The 16,651-nt window shown below is 44.9% G+C and overlaps 1 protein-coding gene across 1 annotated transcript; it reads left to right on the forward strand.

Moving 5' to 3' along the window:
* The first annotated feature begins 568 nt into the window (after nt 1–568).
* On the forward strand, nt 569–2,537 carry LOC106570336 (uncharacterized). Its single transcript, XM_014142529.3, has 2 exons — nt 569–655; nt 1,066–2,537. Exon 2 carries the CDS (start codon nt 1,453–1,455, stop codon nt 2,461–2,463), a length of 1,011 nt encoding a protein of 336 aa, XP_013998004.2. The 5' UTR covers nt 569–655; nt 1,066–1,452; the 3' UTR covers nt 2,464–2,537.
* Nucleotides 2,538–16,651: the final 14,114 nt, after the last annotated feature.

Genomic DNA, 16,651 nt, shown 5'->3' on the forward strand with positions numbered 1-16,651 from the left:
TAGAAGAGTGGTTTGAGCTGATGAGGCTGTTCTTCCTAATGTCTACTACTGCTGTGGGGTACTGACATTTATTTTGATTAACGGTATTTGACTAAATGTAAATACAAGACATTTTTTAAAATGTACATGTAGTTGTGTTTTTATTTGCTTTTCATCATGATACATTCAAAATGGTTGATCACGATTTGTCCTACCTAGTTTTATTGCGTGGTTACCCTTTCTGAAAGCGTGAATAAAGTTTTCGACATCTCATTTGTCTCTTGTATTTTCTTCTGTCTTTGTTCATGCCTTTTTATTTAACCAACCTCAGAGGAACTGGTAAGAAATGGAACACACGTGCAAATTAGCGCATGAATCAGTGTGACATCACAATTCACTCACAATGCACTCATGAACCCATAGAATTGTAATCATACTGCAAAACTTGTCTCCTGAGCAGAAGTGAACTCACACAATGTTGCCATGGGGACAGTTGACAGCCAGTGGGGACAGTTTTTACATCATAAACACCATATGTGACGTCAAACACCTGTCTGCATAAATAGCCTGTTTTGGCACATTTAATTTCCCTAGGTGGCTGAAGGTACGTTGGTAACCATGCACTTTCAGCCCAATTTGGAAGATGATCTTCCTTTTGCCTTACAGCTAGAACATGGTAAGTTGATATTACTGAAACTAAATGACTTGTACATTGTCAGATGAGCTGTAACATGGCTGTAGCCTCAAGGTTGTTTGGCTTGACAGCAATGGAGCAAGAGTACCAATAGATCCTGGACCAGGATAGTAACCAGAGTTTGAATCCCAGGGCAGACAGGGAAATCTGGAGGAATTTGCATCCAGAGAGTAGCTGGCTTCAATCTAGTATGTTCTATACCCAGGACTATTGTGCCCTTGGGCAAAGCACGTACCGCCAGCTGACCCTATGCTGCTCCCAGCCTGTCGTGTGTGTGGTGCGTGTGTCAGGTTGGGTCCTTTGCTTTGACAGCAAATATGAAAAGAATGTTTCTGCGAATAGTATTGTATATTACACATATTGTAGTTTCTTTTTGCATTTTGTGTATGCAGGATCAGCAGTGACATTACTTGTGAACAATGCTGCCCCTGCCCCTTACAGTGCAGGTGGGGTATACCAGATGTACCACGCAGCACCATCAGCCTCCTGGCACGGTCTTCCTGTGTACCAAGGCCCCCCACCTCACCAGCTGGCCTTGACCACTTCAGAGATACACAGGGAGACTATTCCCATGGGTCCTGTTGAAACACCTGAGACAAGCCAGCATCAGGACATTTTAGACTTGAGCCAGAGTTCAGAGTCTTCTGAGCCACCCAAGAGGAAGAGAAAGAAAGAAGAAGAAGAAGAAGAAGCATGCTGCACCTAAACAGAGGGACCCACATGGCAGCTTTGATTGGACCAGCCAAGAACACAGCACTACAGAGAAGTACAAGAGGATAATGTCACTGCTGAGGAAAGACGGGGTGGAGGTGGTGGATGAGACAGGTACTAAGGGACTAACAGACACTGACAGTGAGTCTGACCAACATGTGAATCAAATGAGGAGAAAGAGAGCAGTGAGTAAAGGAAAAAAACAGAGCATCAAAGGGAAAAAAGCAACAGTGAAAAGTAGGAGCCGAAACCAGGCTAACCGACTAAACCGAGACAATGGAGATTTTCAGCAATCTGACATATCCTCATCTCTGCTGGAGACACAGGCCGTTGGGCCTGCACTGGAGCGGTTATTCTACCTACCAGCAGAGGGCAATGATGGGGAAGACCTGCTCGCCGAAGTGTTGGAAGAGCTCTCAGGGGTTCCAAGATACCCAGACCTCTCAGAGGAAGCTTTGAGCAACATGACCCTATCACAATATGCCACTCTCATGAACATGTTCCCCCATCCGCAGCTTCCGCCCTTACCCGTACCCTCCTTCCTCCCTCTGCGACCTAACGTCGGCCCAGTCTATAGAGAGACTCCAGAGTTACTCACACCATCTACCCACTGCGACTGGGTCACCCATGGCAACCCCAGTGATGCCAGCAACACCAATACAGTTGGCCATTTTGAGGACCACTATCCTGCCTCTCCAGAACCTCAGCAGCCAGGTGATTCCGACTACACCAATACCTACAGCCGTTTTGGCAACCCTTCAGCTATAACTCCAGAACCCCTGCAGCCAGGTGACTACACCAATACAGGCAACCATTTGGAAGACCAACACATTGCCTTACCTGACAATGTGGTTAGCCAGTTTTTGGAGTCTGACTATATTTCCCCTGAGCCTGCCTCCTCCCCAGAGCCAGAGCTTCAGCCTTTAGTGCTGAGTGTAGAGAGGGAGCCAATGAAGAGAGAGGCCCAGAGACTGAGGCAGCAGACAGCCAGGATGACGTTATATGGCCTGGACCACAACCCACTGGCCGACAGAGAGGACTTCACACTGGAGCGCTGCCTGGACATGTTTACTGACTGAAACACAGTGACTGTGACTACGGAACAATAACCTCAGGAAATCGTTTTGGGATTTTTCACCAATAAACATTTGGAATAAAGGCAACGCTCTGCTGTTGTTAATTCTAATCTAACGTACATTTGTTTACACTTTATATAATCTGTTGTAGGGAATATAATAGAATACCATCATAATAGATTGGCTAGTGTACATACCGTCACACTGTTGGCTAGTTCATTTGCTAGTCATTTTGATATCTCCATGTCTCAGGGAAATGAAATGTAGTTGGTGGATTTACAGTTGATATCAGGCAGCGATGATGATAACATATCAAGATAAGGGAGAAAGACAAAATGCTAGATTTATCTCCGCACTCGTTTTCTGCTGTTGGAACTGTGGCTGTCGTTCGAAACAGTCCTCTGATTTGAAGGCCTGTGTGTGTAGGCCTTGTCCTCTTAAGGCTGAGCACCCCAAAGTACACAACAGGACAGGGCCAGACTTTTGTTCACATGGAGACCCAATACGAAGACATAATATCGAACCCAATCAAGCACATGATTCACCTTGTGAAACATGCTGACTCAGAAGAAAGCCTAAATATCCTTAATAAAATTGATTAGTGGTGGAAAAAGCACCCAATTGTCAAACTTGAGTAAAAGTAAAGATACCTTCATAGAAAATGACTCAAGTAAAAGTGAAAGTCACCCAGTAAAATACTACTTGAGTAAAAGTCTAAAAGTATTTGGTTTTAAATATACTTAAGTATCAAAAGTAAATGTAATTGCTCAACTATACTTAAGTATCAAAAGAAAAAGTATAAATAATTTCACATTCCTTCTATTAAGCAAACCAGACGGCACAATTTTATAAAAAAAAAAAAAAAAAAAAAGATTCACGGATAGCCAGGGGCACACTCCAACACTCAGACATAATTTACTAACTACATCATAGCTAGTTTTTTTGTTGTTGTTTTTTTTCCCAAGATGGCGTAGCAGTTCAGACGTCCTCTACCCTCCTCTTGTCGTGTCCCGTGTATATATATATATTTACTTTTTTTTTTTTTTCACTTATCTTTATATATATATATATTTTTTTTAATTCTAAATACTCAACCTCAAAGCACTCTCCTGCAACCCGCCTCACCAATTTAAAAAAGAAAGTATTATTTACCTCATCTGAATTCCACAACAGAAGCTAGCAAGTGTTTAGCCATTTTCACTGGCTAACGTTGAAGTTCAGCTAGCCACGGTTAGCTGTCCTCAGCTATCCATTAGCTCGAAAAGCTATCGCCAGTTTTTGTACAGCGCGACTCAGACCAGAGCATACCGGACCTATTCTCTCTCCTTTCCCCGATTTCTACCGCAGGCTCTGGACATTTACACCTGGATCTTGCAGCTAACTAGCTGCTACCTGAGTGACTATTGGCAACGTCGGTCACGGAATTAACACACATTATTACGGAGCTAGCCAGCTAGCCAGCTGAAGAGTTCCGTCAGCCACTCCTGGGCTATTCCTGAGCTAGCCAGCTGAAGTGTCTCCTGGGCTACAACTCACCTATCCTGACCCGTTTTACTGCCGATGCGGAGCCCCATCGGGTCTTCACGACTGGACCACTGACGTTATCTGCCCGAGGGAGTTATCCAACTGGCCCCTCCGTCGCGACGTAACCTGATCGCCCATCTGCGGCCCGCTAATCGTTAGCTGTCTTTTCGGCTGCGATCTGAATAGGTCTATCGGACACTTTTCTTGGGCCACTATAACTAACTATTTTGCCAACTTGGACTGGTCCCCCCTTCCACACGGAACCCCACTAACCCACAGACGGAAACGCACGAGGTGGCTAAAAACAGACCTCCCTCCCATCTTCCACCAGCTTGCTACCTATGGCCCGGCTAGCTGTCTGAATCTCACTGGACCCTTTGATCACTCGGCTAAGCATGCCTCTCCTTAATGTCAATATGCCTTCTCCATTGCTGTTCTGGTTAGTGTTTATTGGCTTATTTCACTGTAGAGGCTCTAGCCCTGCTCATTATACCTTATCCAACCTCTCAGTTCCTCCACCCACACATGCTATGACATCTTCTGGTTTCAATGATGTTTCTAGAGACAATATCTCTCTCATAATCACTAAATGCCTAGGTTTACCTCCTCTGTACTCACATCCCACCATACTTTTGTCTGTACATTATACCTTGAAGCTATTTTATCGCCCCCAGAAACCTGCTCCTTTTTCTCTCTATTCTGGACGTCACAGACGACCAATTCTTATAGCTTTTAGCCGTACCCTCATACTTATTCTTCTCTGCTCCTCTGGGGATGTAGAGGTGAATCCAGGCCCTGCAGTGCCTGGCTCCACTCCTACTCCCCAGGCGCTCTCTTTTGATGACTTCTGTAACCGTAATAACCTTGGTTTCATGCATGTTAACATTAGAAGCCTCCTCCCTAAGTTTGTTTTATTCACTGCTTTAGCACACTCTGCCAACCCGGATGTCCTAGCTGTGTCTGAATCTTGGCTTAGGAAGTCCACCAAAAACTCTGAAATCTTCATCCCTAACTACAACGTTTTCAGACAAGATAGAACGACCAAAGGGGGCGGTGTTGCAATCTACTGCAGAGATAGCCTGCAGAGTTCTGTCCTGCTATCCAGGTCTGTACCCAAACAATTTGAACTTATACTTTTAAAAATCCACCTCTCCAAAAACAAGTCTCTCACCGTTGCCGCCTGCTATAGACCCCCCTCGGCCCCTAGTTGTGCTCTGGACACCATATGTGAACTGATTGCCCCCCATCTATCTTCAGAGCTCGTGCTACTAGGTGACCTAAACTGGGACATGCTTAACACCCCAGCCATCCTACAATCCAAGCTTGATGCCCTCAATCTCACACAAATTATTAATGAACCCACCAGGTACAACCCCAAAGCCGCAAACACTGGCACCCTCATAGATATCATCCTAACCAACGTGCCCTCTAAATACACCTCTGCTGTTTTCAACCAAGATCTCAGCGATCACTGCCTCATTGCCTGCACCCGTAATGGGTCAGCGGTCAAACGACCTTCACTCATCACTGTCAAACGCTCCCTGAAACATTTCAACGAGCAAGCCTTTCTATTCGACCTGGCCCTGGTATCCTGGAAGGATATTGACCTCATCCCGTCAGTAGAGGATGCCTGGTTATTTTTAAAAAATGCCTTCCTCTCCATCTTAAATAAGCATGCCCCTTTCAAGAAATGTAGAACCAGGAACAGATATAGCCCTTGGTTCTCCCCAGACCTGACTGCCCTTAACCAACACAAAAATATCCTGTGGCGTTCTGCATTAGCATCAAACTGCCCCCGCGATATGCAACTTTTTAGGGAAGTTAGAAACCAATACACACAGGCAGTTAGAAACGCCAAGGCTAGCTTTTTCAAACAGAAATTCGCTTCGTGCAACTCCAACTCTAAAAAGTTCTGGGACATTGTAAAGTCCATGGAGAATAAGAACACCTCCTCCCAACTGCCCACTGCACTGAGGATAGGAAACTCTGTCACCACCGATAAGCCCACTATAATTGAGAATTTCAATAAGCATTTTTCTACGGCTGGCCATGCTTTCCACCTAACTACCCCTACTGCATTCAACAGCACTGCACCCCCCACAGCTACTCGCCCAAGCCTCCCCCATTTCTCCTTCTCCCAAATCCATTCAGCTGATGTTCTGAAAGAGCTGCAAAATCTAGACCCCTACAAATCAGCTGGGCTTGACAATCTGGACCCTTTCTTTCTAAAATTATCTGCCGAAATTATTGCAACCCCTATTACTAGCCTGTTCAACCTCTCTTTCGTGTCGTCTGAGATTCCCATAGATTGGAAAGCAGCTGCTGTCATCCCCCTCTTCAAAGGAGGTGACACTCTTGACCCAAATTGCTACAGACCTATATCCATCCTACCCTGCCTTTCTAAGGTCTTCGAAAGCCAAGTCAACAAACAGATTACCGACCATTTCGAATCCCACCGCACCCTCTCCGCTATGCAATCTGGTTTCAGAGCTGGTCATGGGTGCACCTCAGCCACGCTCAAGGTCCTAAACGACATCGTAACCGCCATCGATAAGAAACAATACTGTGCTGCCGTATTCATTGACCTGGCCAAAGCTTTTGACTCTGTTAATCACCACATCCTCATCGGCAGACTCAGTAGCCTTGGTTTCTCAAACGATTGCGTCGCCTGGTTCACCAACTACTTCTCTGACAGAGTTCAGTGTGTCAAATCGGAGGGCCTACTGTCTGGACCTCTGGCAGTCTCTATGGGGGTACCACAGGGTTCAATTTTTGGGCCAACTCTTTTCTCTGTATACATAAATGATGTCGCTCTTGCTGCTGGTGAATCTCTGATCCACCTCTACGCAGACGACACCATTCTGTACACTTCTGGCCCTTCTTTGGACACTGTGTTAACAACCCTCCAGACGAGCTTCAATGCCATTCAACTCTCCTTCCGTGGTCTCCAACTGCTCCTAAACACAAGTAAAACTAAATGCATGCTCTTCAACCGATCGCTGCCTGCACCTGCCCGCCTGTCCAGCATCACTTCTCTGGACGGTTCTAACTTAGAATTTGTGGACAACTACAAATACCTAGGTGTCTGGTTAGACTGTAAACTCTCCTTCCAGACTCACATCAATCATCTCCAATCCAAAGTGAAATCTCGAATTGGCTTCCTATTTCGCAACAAAGCATCCTTCACTCATGCTGCCAAACATACCCTCGTAAAACTGACCATCCTACCAATCCTCGACTTCGGCGATGTCATTTACAAAATAGCTTCCAATACCCTACTCAACAAGCTGGATGCAGTCTATCACAGTGCCATCCGTTTTGTCACCAAAGCCCCATATACTACCCACCACTGCGACCTGTACGCTCTCGTTGGCTGGCCTTCGCTTCATAATCGTCGCCAAACACATTGGCTCCAGGTCATCTACAAGACCCTGCTAGGTAAAGTCCCCCCTTATCTCCGCTCACTGGTCACCATAGCAGCACCCACCTGTAGCACGCGCTCCAGCAGGTATATCTCTCTGGTCACCCCTAAAGCCAACTCCTCCTTTGGTCGTCTCTCCTTCCAGTTCTCTGCTGCCAATGACTGGAACGAACTACAAAAATCTCTGAAACTGGAAACACTTATCTCCCTCACTAGCTTTAAGCACCAGCTGTCAGAGCAGCTCACAGATCACTGCACCTGTACATAGCCCATCTATAATTTAGCCCAAACTACTACCTCTTCCCCTACTGTATTTATTTATTTTATTTATTTTGCTCCTTTGCACCATATTATTTATATTTTATCTCTGAACTTTCTTCAAACTACAAATCTACCATTCCAGTGTTTTTCTTGCTATACTTTATTTACTTTGCCACCATGGCATTTTTTTGCCTTTACCTCCCTTATCTCACATCATTTGCTCACATTGTATATAGTCTTATTTTTTTTATTTTTTATTTTTTATTTTTTTTCTACTGCATCATTGATTGTATGTTGTTTTACTCCATGTGTAACTCTGTGTTTTTGTATGTTGTCGAACTGCTTTGCTTTATCTTGGCCAGGTCGCAATTGTAAATGAGAACTTGTTCTCAACTTGCCTACCTGGTTAAATAATGGTGAAATAAATAAAATAAAAAAATAAAAAATATGTGGTTACCACTATGTAAAATCATTCAGCAATAATGACTAGTCATTATGTATGGTTATCATGTATCATACATGTCATTTAGATGTTTCTTCTTTACAAAATCTATGTAGCAAAAAAAATAAATGTCCTCTCACTGTCAACTGCGTTTAATTTCAGCAAACTTAACATGTGTAAATATTTGTATGAACAAAACAAGACTCAACAACTGAGACATAAACAAGTTTCACAGACATTTGACTAACAGAAATGTAATAATGTGTCCCTGAACAAAGGGGGGGTCAAAATCAAAAGTAACAGTCAGTATCTGGTGTGGCCACCAGCTGCATTAAGTACTGCAGTTCATCTCCTCCTCATGGACTGCATCAGATTTGCCAGTTCTTGCTGTGAGATGTTACACCAGTGCCCGAGTTACATCAGGAACGCAAAATCCCTCCATCAGTGCTCAGACTGTCTGCAATAGGCTAAGAGAGGCTGGACTGAGGGCTTGTAGGCCTGTTGTAAGGCAGGTCCTCACCAGACATCACCGGCAACAATGTCGCCTATGGGCACAAACCCATCATCGCTGGACCAGACAGGACTGGCAAAAAGGGCTCTTCACTGACGAGTGGTGGTTTTGTCTCACCAGGGGTGATGGTCGGATTCACGTTTATCGTCGAAGGAATGAGCGTTACACCGAGGCCTGTACTCTGGAGTGGGATCGATTTGGAGGTGGAGGGTTCGTCATGGTCTGGGGCGGTGTGTCACAGCATCATCGGACTGAGCTTGTTGTCATTGCAGGCAATCTCAACGCTGTGCGTTACAGGGACGACATCCTCCTCCCTCAGTGTGCCTTTCTGTTATGCAAACAGGTTTGCAAATGGAATAAGAGGGATGCTGCAGGTCATGTGAATGGTGATGCTGCAGGTCATGTGAATGGTGATGCTGCAGGTCATGTGAAACGTTCTACAATTGTCCCTACTCCACATCCTCCTATTAATGGTCATGGTCTTGTTAATGGTCATGCTGGTCCTATTAATGGTCATGCTGGTCTTGTTAATGGTCATGCTGGTCCTATTAATGGTCATGCTGGTCCTATTAATGGTCATGCTGGTCCTGTGAATGGTAATGCTGGTCCTTTGAATGATCATGCTGGTCTTGTTAATCCTCCTAATAGTCCTGTGAATGGTCCTGTTAATGGTCATGATGATTTTCATGCTAACCTGATGGACAGTCTAATGCAATTGCTAAATGTGACATACACAGAGATCCCATAATGTTTAAAAAACATTATGAACCCCAGTACAAGAAGAAGAAAAAAATGCATGAAATGAAATGTATGTATTCACTACTGTAAGTTGCTCTGGATAAGAGTGTCTGCTAAATGATGTAAAAATAGGTAGGAGCAAGCCCATGTAGTGCTTTGTAGGTTAGCAGTAGAACCTTGAAATCCGCCCTAGCTTTAACAGGAAGCCAGTGTAGAGAGGCTAGCACTGAAGTAATATGATCAACATTTTGGGTTTTAGTCAAGATTCTAGCAGCCGTGTTTAGCACTAACTGAAGTTTATTTAGTGCTTTATACGGGTAGCCGGAAAGTATAGCATTGCAGTAGTCTAATCTTGTCACGTCCTGACCAGTAAAAGGGGTTATTTGTTATTGTAGTTTGGTCAGGGCGTGGCAGGGGGTGTTTGGTTTGTGTGTTTCGGGGTTTTTGGTTTATGTTCTATATTTTCTATTTCTATGTGTTTATCTAGTTTTTCTATTTCTATGTTGGGGTTTTGGAACGAACTCCAATTAGAGGCAGCTGGTTGTCGTTGCCTCTAATTGGAGGCCATATTTAAGTGGGTTAGTTTTCTCTTGTGTTTGTGGGTGGTTGATTCCTGTTTAGTCTGTGCACCTTACGGGACTGTTTTCGTAATTTGTTTTGGTTTTGTGTAAGTGTTTTTCCTTCTAATAAAAGAAGATGATTAATATACCCGCTGCATTTTGGTCCACTCCTTACGACGGCCGTTACAAATCTAGAAGTGACAAAAGCATGGATACATTTTTGTACAGAAAGTTTCTGATTTTTGCAATGTTACGAAGATGGAAAAAAGCTGTCCTTGAAATATTCTTGATAAGTTCGTCACAAGAGAGATCAGGGTCCAGAGTAACGCAGAGGTCCTTCACAGTTTTATTTGAGACGACTGTACAACCATCAAGATTAATTGTCAGATCTAACAGAATATCTCTTAGTTTTTTGGGACCTAGAACTAGCATCTCTGTTTTGTCCGAGTTTAAAAGTAAAACATTTGCCACCATCCACTTCCTTATGTATGAAACATAGGCTTCCAGGTAGGGCAATTTTAGGGCTTCATCATGTTTCATCAAAATGTACAGCTGTGTGCCATCCGCATAGCAGTGAAAGTTAACATTATGGTTCTGAATTACAACACCAAGAGGTAAAATATATAGTGAAAACAATAGCGGTCCTAAAACGGAACCTTGAGGATCACCGAAATGTACAGTTGATTTGTCAGAGGACAAACTATCCACAGAGATAAACATATCTTTCCGACAGATAAGATCTAAACCAGGCCAGAACCTGTCCGTGTAGACCAATTTGGGTTTCCAATCTCTACAAAAGAATGTGATCGATGGTATCAAAAGCAGTACTAAGGTCTATAAGCACGAGGACAGATGTAGAGCCTTGGTCTGACACCATTAAAAGGTAATTTACCACCTTCAACAAGTGCAGTCTCAGTGTTATGATGGAGTCTAAAACAAGACTGAAGTGTTTCGTATACATTGTTTTTCAAGAGAGGCTTTATTACTGCCACTTTTAGTGAGTTTGGTACACATCCGGTGGATAGGGTGCCGTTTATTATGTTCAACATAGGAGGGCCAAACACAGGAAGCAGCTCTTTCAGTAGTTTAGTTGGAATAGGGTCCAGTATGCAGCTTGAAGGTTTAGAGGCCAAGACTATTTTTATCAATGTGTCAAGAGATATGGTATTAAAGAAATGGAGTGTCTCCTTTGATCCTAGGTCCTGGCAGTGTTGTGCAGACTCAGGACAACTGAGCTTTGGAGATTTGTTTGCTTATGGTCATGATCTTTTCATCAAAGAAGTTCATTCATTTATCAATGCTGAAGTGAAAGCAATCCTCACTTTGGGAATGATGCTTTTTAGTTAGCTTTGCGACAGTATCAAAAAGACATTTCGGATTTTTCTTCAATTCTTTTTTCTCAATTAAGTTGGAAAAATAGGATGATTGAGCAGCAGTGAGGGCTCTTCGACACTGCACGGTACTGTCTTTCCAAGTAAGTCGGAAGACTTCCAGTTTGGGGTAGCGCCATTTCCATTCCAATTTTCTGGAAGCTTTCTTCAGGGCTCTGGTATTTTCTGTATACCAGGGAGCTAGTTTCTTATGACAAATGTTTTTTGTTTTTAGGGGTGTGACTGTATCTAGGGTATTACACAAGGTTACATTTAGTTCCTCAGTTAGGTGGTTAACCGAATTTTGTACTCTGATGTCCTTGGGTAGGTGGAGGGAGTCTGGAAGGGCATCTAGAAATCTTTGGGTTGTTAGAGAGTTTATAGCACGGCTTTTGATGATCCTTGGTTGGGGTCTGAGCAGACTATTTGTTGCGTTTGCAAACATAATAAAACGGTGGTCCGATAGTCCAGGATTATGAGGAAAAACATTAAGATCCCCCAACATTTATTCCACGGGACAAAACTAGGTCCAGAGTATAACTGTGGCAGTGAGTAGGTCCGGCGACATGTTGGACAAAACCCACTGAGTTGATGATGGCTCCGAAAGCCTTTTGGAATGGGTTGGTGGACTTTTCCATGTGAATATTAAAGTCACCAAAAATGTCAATATTATCTGCCATGACTACGAGGTCCGATAGGAATTCAGGGAACTCAGTGAGGAACGCTGTATATGGCCCAGGAGGCCTGTAAACAGTAGCTATAAAAAGTGATTGAGTAGGCTGCATAGATTTCATGACTAGAAGCTCAAAAGACGAAAACGCAGTCATTTATTGGGGGGTAAATAGAAATTTGCTATCGTAAATGTTAGCAACACCTCCGCCTTTGCGGGAGCGCGGGGGATATGGTCACTAGTGTAACAGGGAGGAGAGGCCTCATTTAACACAGTAAATTCATCAGGCTTAAGCCATGTTTCAGTCAGGCCAGTCACATCAAGATTATGATCAGTGATTAGTTCATTGACTATGACTGCCTTGGAAGTGAGGGATCTAACATTAAGTAGCTCTATTTTGAGATGTGAGATATCACAATCTCTTTCAATAATGAAAGGAATGGAGGAGGTCTTTATTCAGTGAAATTGCTAAAACGAACACCGCCATGTTTAGTTTTGCCCAACCTAGATCGAGGCACAGTCACGGTCTCAATGGGGATAGCTGAGCTGACTACACTGACTATGCTAGTGGCAGACTCCACTAAGCTGGCAGGATGGCTAACGGCCTGCACCCTATCTCATTGTGGAGCTAGAGGAGTTAGAGCCCTGTCTATGTTCATTGATAAGATGAGGGCACCCCTCCAGCTAGGATGGAGTCCGTCACTCCTCAGCAGGCCAGGCTTGGTCCTGTTTGTGGGTGAGTCCCAGAAAGAGGGCCAATTATCTACAAATTCTATCTTTTGGGAGGGGCAGAAAACAGTTTTCAACCAGCAATTGAGTTGTGAGAGTGCTGTAGAGCTCATCACTCCCCCTAACTGGGAGGGGCCCGAGACAATTACTCGATGCCGACACATCTTTCTAGCTGATTTACACGCTGAAGCTATGTTGCGCTTGGTGACCTCTGACTGTTTCATCCTAACATCGTTGGTGCCAACATGGATAACAATATCCCTATACTCTTTACTCTCGCCAGTTTTAGCCTTAGCCAGCACCATCTTCAGATTAGCCTTAACGTCGGTAGCTCTGCCATCTGATAAACAGTATATGATCGCTGGATGATTCGTTTTAAGTCTAATACTGCAGGTAATGGAGTCGCCAATGACTAGGGTGTTCAATTTGTCAAAGCTAATGGTGGGAGGCTTCGGCGTCTCAGACCCCGTAACGGGTGGAGGAGAGACCAGAAGAGACTCGGCCTCTGACTCTGACTCGCTGCTTAATGGGGAGAACCGGTTGAAAGTTTCTGTTGGCTGAATGAGCGACACCGGTTGAGCATTCCTACAGCATTTCAATCCAGAAGCCATGAGAAAATTGTCCGGCTGCGGGGACTATGAGAGGGGATTTATACTACCATCTGTACTTATTGGTGGCACTGACGCTGTTTCATCCTTTCCTACACTTAAATTACCCTTGCCTAACGATTGCGTCTGAAGCTGGGCTTGCAGCACGGCTATCCTCGCCATAATGCGATTGTTCTCCTGTATATTATGAGTACAGCGACTGCAATTAGGGGCGGTGTCACGGCTGTCAAAAGGAGTAGCGGACCAAAGTGCACCGTGTGAATAGTTCCACATTTTATTTACTCTGTGAAACTTATGCAATACATCAAAATAACTGAATAGACAAAAACAACAAACCGTGACAGAGGAGAACAAACACTACTCAAAAATAATCACCCACAAAACCCAGGAAGAAAAACCCCTACTTAAATATGATCTCCAATTAGAGACAACGAGGACCAGCTGCCTCCAATTGGAGATCATCCCAAACAAGCCAACATAGAAATACAAAAACTAGAACCTAAGAACATAGAAAACATAGAAAAACACAACCCCCCCCCCCCCCCCCCGTCACGCCCTGACCTACTCTACCATAGAAAATAACATCTTACTATGGTCAGGATGTGACAGTACCCCCCTAAACACAACAACAACCCCCCCCCCCCAAAAAAAACAAAAGGGAGGGTAGGGTGGGTAACTCCTGTCTATGGCGGCTCTACTGCAGTCCACATACCCTTATCCTCCAGCAGAGGAGGCGGCTCCGGTTCAGGGCGTAACCCCCGCTCCACCCGCTGATCCCTCTGCTTCAGTACCACCGGACTGTGGATCGTCGTCGGAGGAACCGGACTGTAGATCATCGCCGGAGGCTCTGTGCTGCAGACCGCCGCTGGAGGTTCTGGGATGCAGGCCACCGCTGGAGGTTCCGGGCTGCAGGCCGTCTCAGGAGGTTCCCGGGCTGCAGGCCGTCTCATGAGGTTCCAGCCTGCAGGCCGTCTCAGGAGGTTCCGGACTGCAGGCCGTCTCAGGAGGTTCCGGACTGCAGGCCGTCTCAGGAGGTTCCGGACTGCAGGCCGTCTCAGGAGGTTCCGGACTGCAGGCCGTCTAAGGAGGTTCCGGACTGGGGACCGTCGCTACAGGCTCCATGCCATGGATCATCACTGCAGGCTCCACGCCATGAATCATCCCTACAGGCTTCTTGCCATGGATTATCCCTACAGGCTCCGGGCCATGGATTATCCCTACAGGCTCCGGGCCATGGATCATCCCTACAGGCTTCTTGCCATGGAATATCCCTACAGGCTCTGGGCCATGGATCATCCCTACAGGCTTCGGACCATGGATCATCACTGGAGGCTTCTTAAGTGGAGCCGGAACAGGTCTCACCGGACTGGGGAACGCCGCTGGAGGCTCCGGACTGGGGGACGTTGCCGGAAGCTCTGGACTGGGAAGACACATTGGAGGCCTGATGCGTGGGGCTGGCATAGGTGGCGCCAGACTGGTAACACGCACCTCAGGGCGACTGCGAGGAACAGGAACAGGACACACTGGACTGGGCAGGCGCACTAGAGACCTGATGTGTGGGGCTGGTCCAGGTGGCGCCAGACTGGTGACACGATCCTCATGGTAAGCATGAGGAGTTGGCTCAGGTCTCCAACCTGACTCTGCCAATCTCCCCGTGTGCCCCCCCAAAACATTTTTTGGGGCTGCCTCTCTTGCTTCTCTTGTTGTCGTGCTCTGGCTGCCTCCACCTGTTCCCCTGGGAGGCACTCTTCTCCTGCCCCTAAATCCTCCAAAGCCCTGGATATACTCCTCCTTATCTCCTCAAATGTCCACAGGTCCATATCACGCTGCTTGGTCCCTTTTTGGTGGGTGATTATGTCACGGCTGTCAAAAGGAGTAGCGGACCAAAGTGCAGCGTGTGAATAGTTCCACATTTTATTTACTCTGTGAAACGTATGCAATACATCAAAATAACTGAATAGACAAAAACAACAAACCGTGACGCAGAGGAGAACAAACACTACTCAAAAAGAATCACCCACAAAACCCAGGAAGAAAAACCCCTACTTAAATATGATCTCCAATTAGAGACAACGAGGACCAGCTGCCTGCAATTGGAGATCATCCCAAACAAGCCAACATAGAAATACAAAAACTAGAACCTAAGAACATAGAAAACATAGAAAAACACAAAACACCCCCTGTCACGCCCTGACCTACTCTACCATAGAAAATAACATCTTACTATGGTCAGGACGTGACAGGCGGCAGGTAGCCTAGTGGTTGGAGCGTTGGACTAGTGACTGAAAGGTTGCAAGATCAAATCCCCAAGCTGACAAGGTAAAAATATGTTGTTCTGCCCCTGAACAAGGCAGTTAACCCACTGTTCCTAGGCCATCATTGAAAATAAGAATTTGTTCTTAGAAGGCATAATGTTGCTACTTAGATTCGGCTGGTGGAGGTCATGTAGAACCATGTCCGGGGTGAAAAAGTTGAATGAAAAAAGCAGAGCAAGAGAAAAATAAAAAATCTAAAACAATAAGTAAAAAGTAAAAACTGTAAAGTTGGCAGGTAGCAAAGAAATGTTAGCAACAAACCGCACAGCAACATGTCTACAAGTTGTGACTGGAAATGGCGGTGTGATTACCAGCTTTCCCCTGTGTATTTATACATTATACCTCAATATCACTACACCAATGTCCAATAGAGTTATTAAGTGGTGATGAGCAGAACAAAAAACAACATATCTCATGTTATTGTTCTGTACACTACTATATAATTGTTAAGGTCAGAGCAGTTTGAACGAGACTGAAGGTCCATTGTCACGTGTCTGTTCAGAACACTATTTAAAAGGTCACCTCTCCCAGCTTCAGTAGGCTCTGACCATCACAGAGAAGACCCTTCACCTCTCAACAGGGAAGACCCTTCACTGTCACCTCTCAACAGGGAAGACCCTTCACTCTCACCTCTCAACAGGGAAGACCCTTCACTGTCACCTCTCATCTCAACGTCCACTTGTCTTACTCTCCGGAGGTAAGTGATACTTCATGTCTTATCAGATGAGAAGGTGGTCTCTTCATCTGTCTGTCTCAGCTGCAGACCTGGGAACAAATACATGCTTATTTAAGTATTTGTATTTGTTTGAGTATTTTCAAATAATGTGGCTGAATTCCATCACTTCAATTTGAAGGTATTTCAAAGTATTTCAAATAGGCACTTGTTTCTAAATATATTACAAATACCCCTACGACCTAACAAAACTGGGTCCAAATACATGGAGTATTAAAGTATTTGTATGAAAGCTTTTAAAATACGTTTTAGAAAGTTTTTGTATTTTTGTGGAAACAATCTATTTACGCATATTCCTTTTGGAGGTTG

This window comes from Salmo salar, chromosome 14 (assembly GCF_965601325.2).
Source record: "Salmo salar chromosome 14, fSalSal1, whole genome shotgun sequence".
Taxonomy (NCBI): domain Eukaryota; kingdom Metazoa; phylum Chordata; class Actinopteri; order Salmoniformes; family Salmonidae; genus Salmo; species Salmo salar.

What these genes read in the sequence shown, in the direction of transcription:
- LOC106570336 (XM_014142529.3), top strand. Translation starts at nt 1,453, where the DNA reads ATGTCACTGCTGAGGAAAGACGGGGTGGAGGTGGTGGATGAGACAGGT.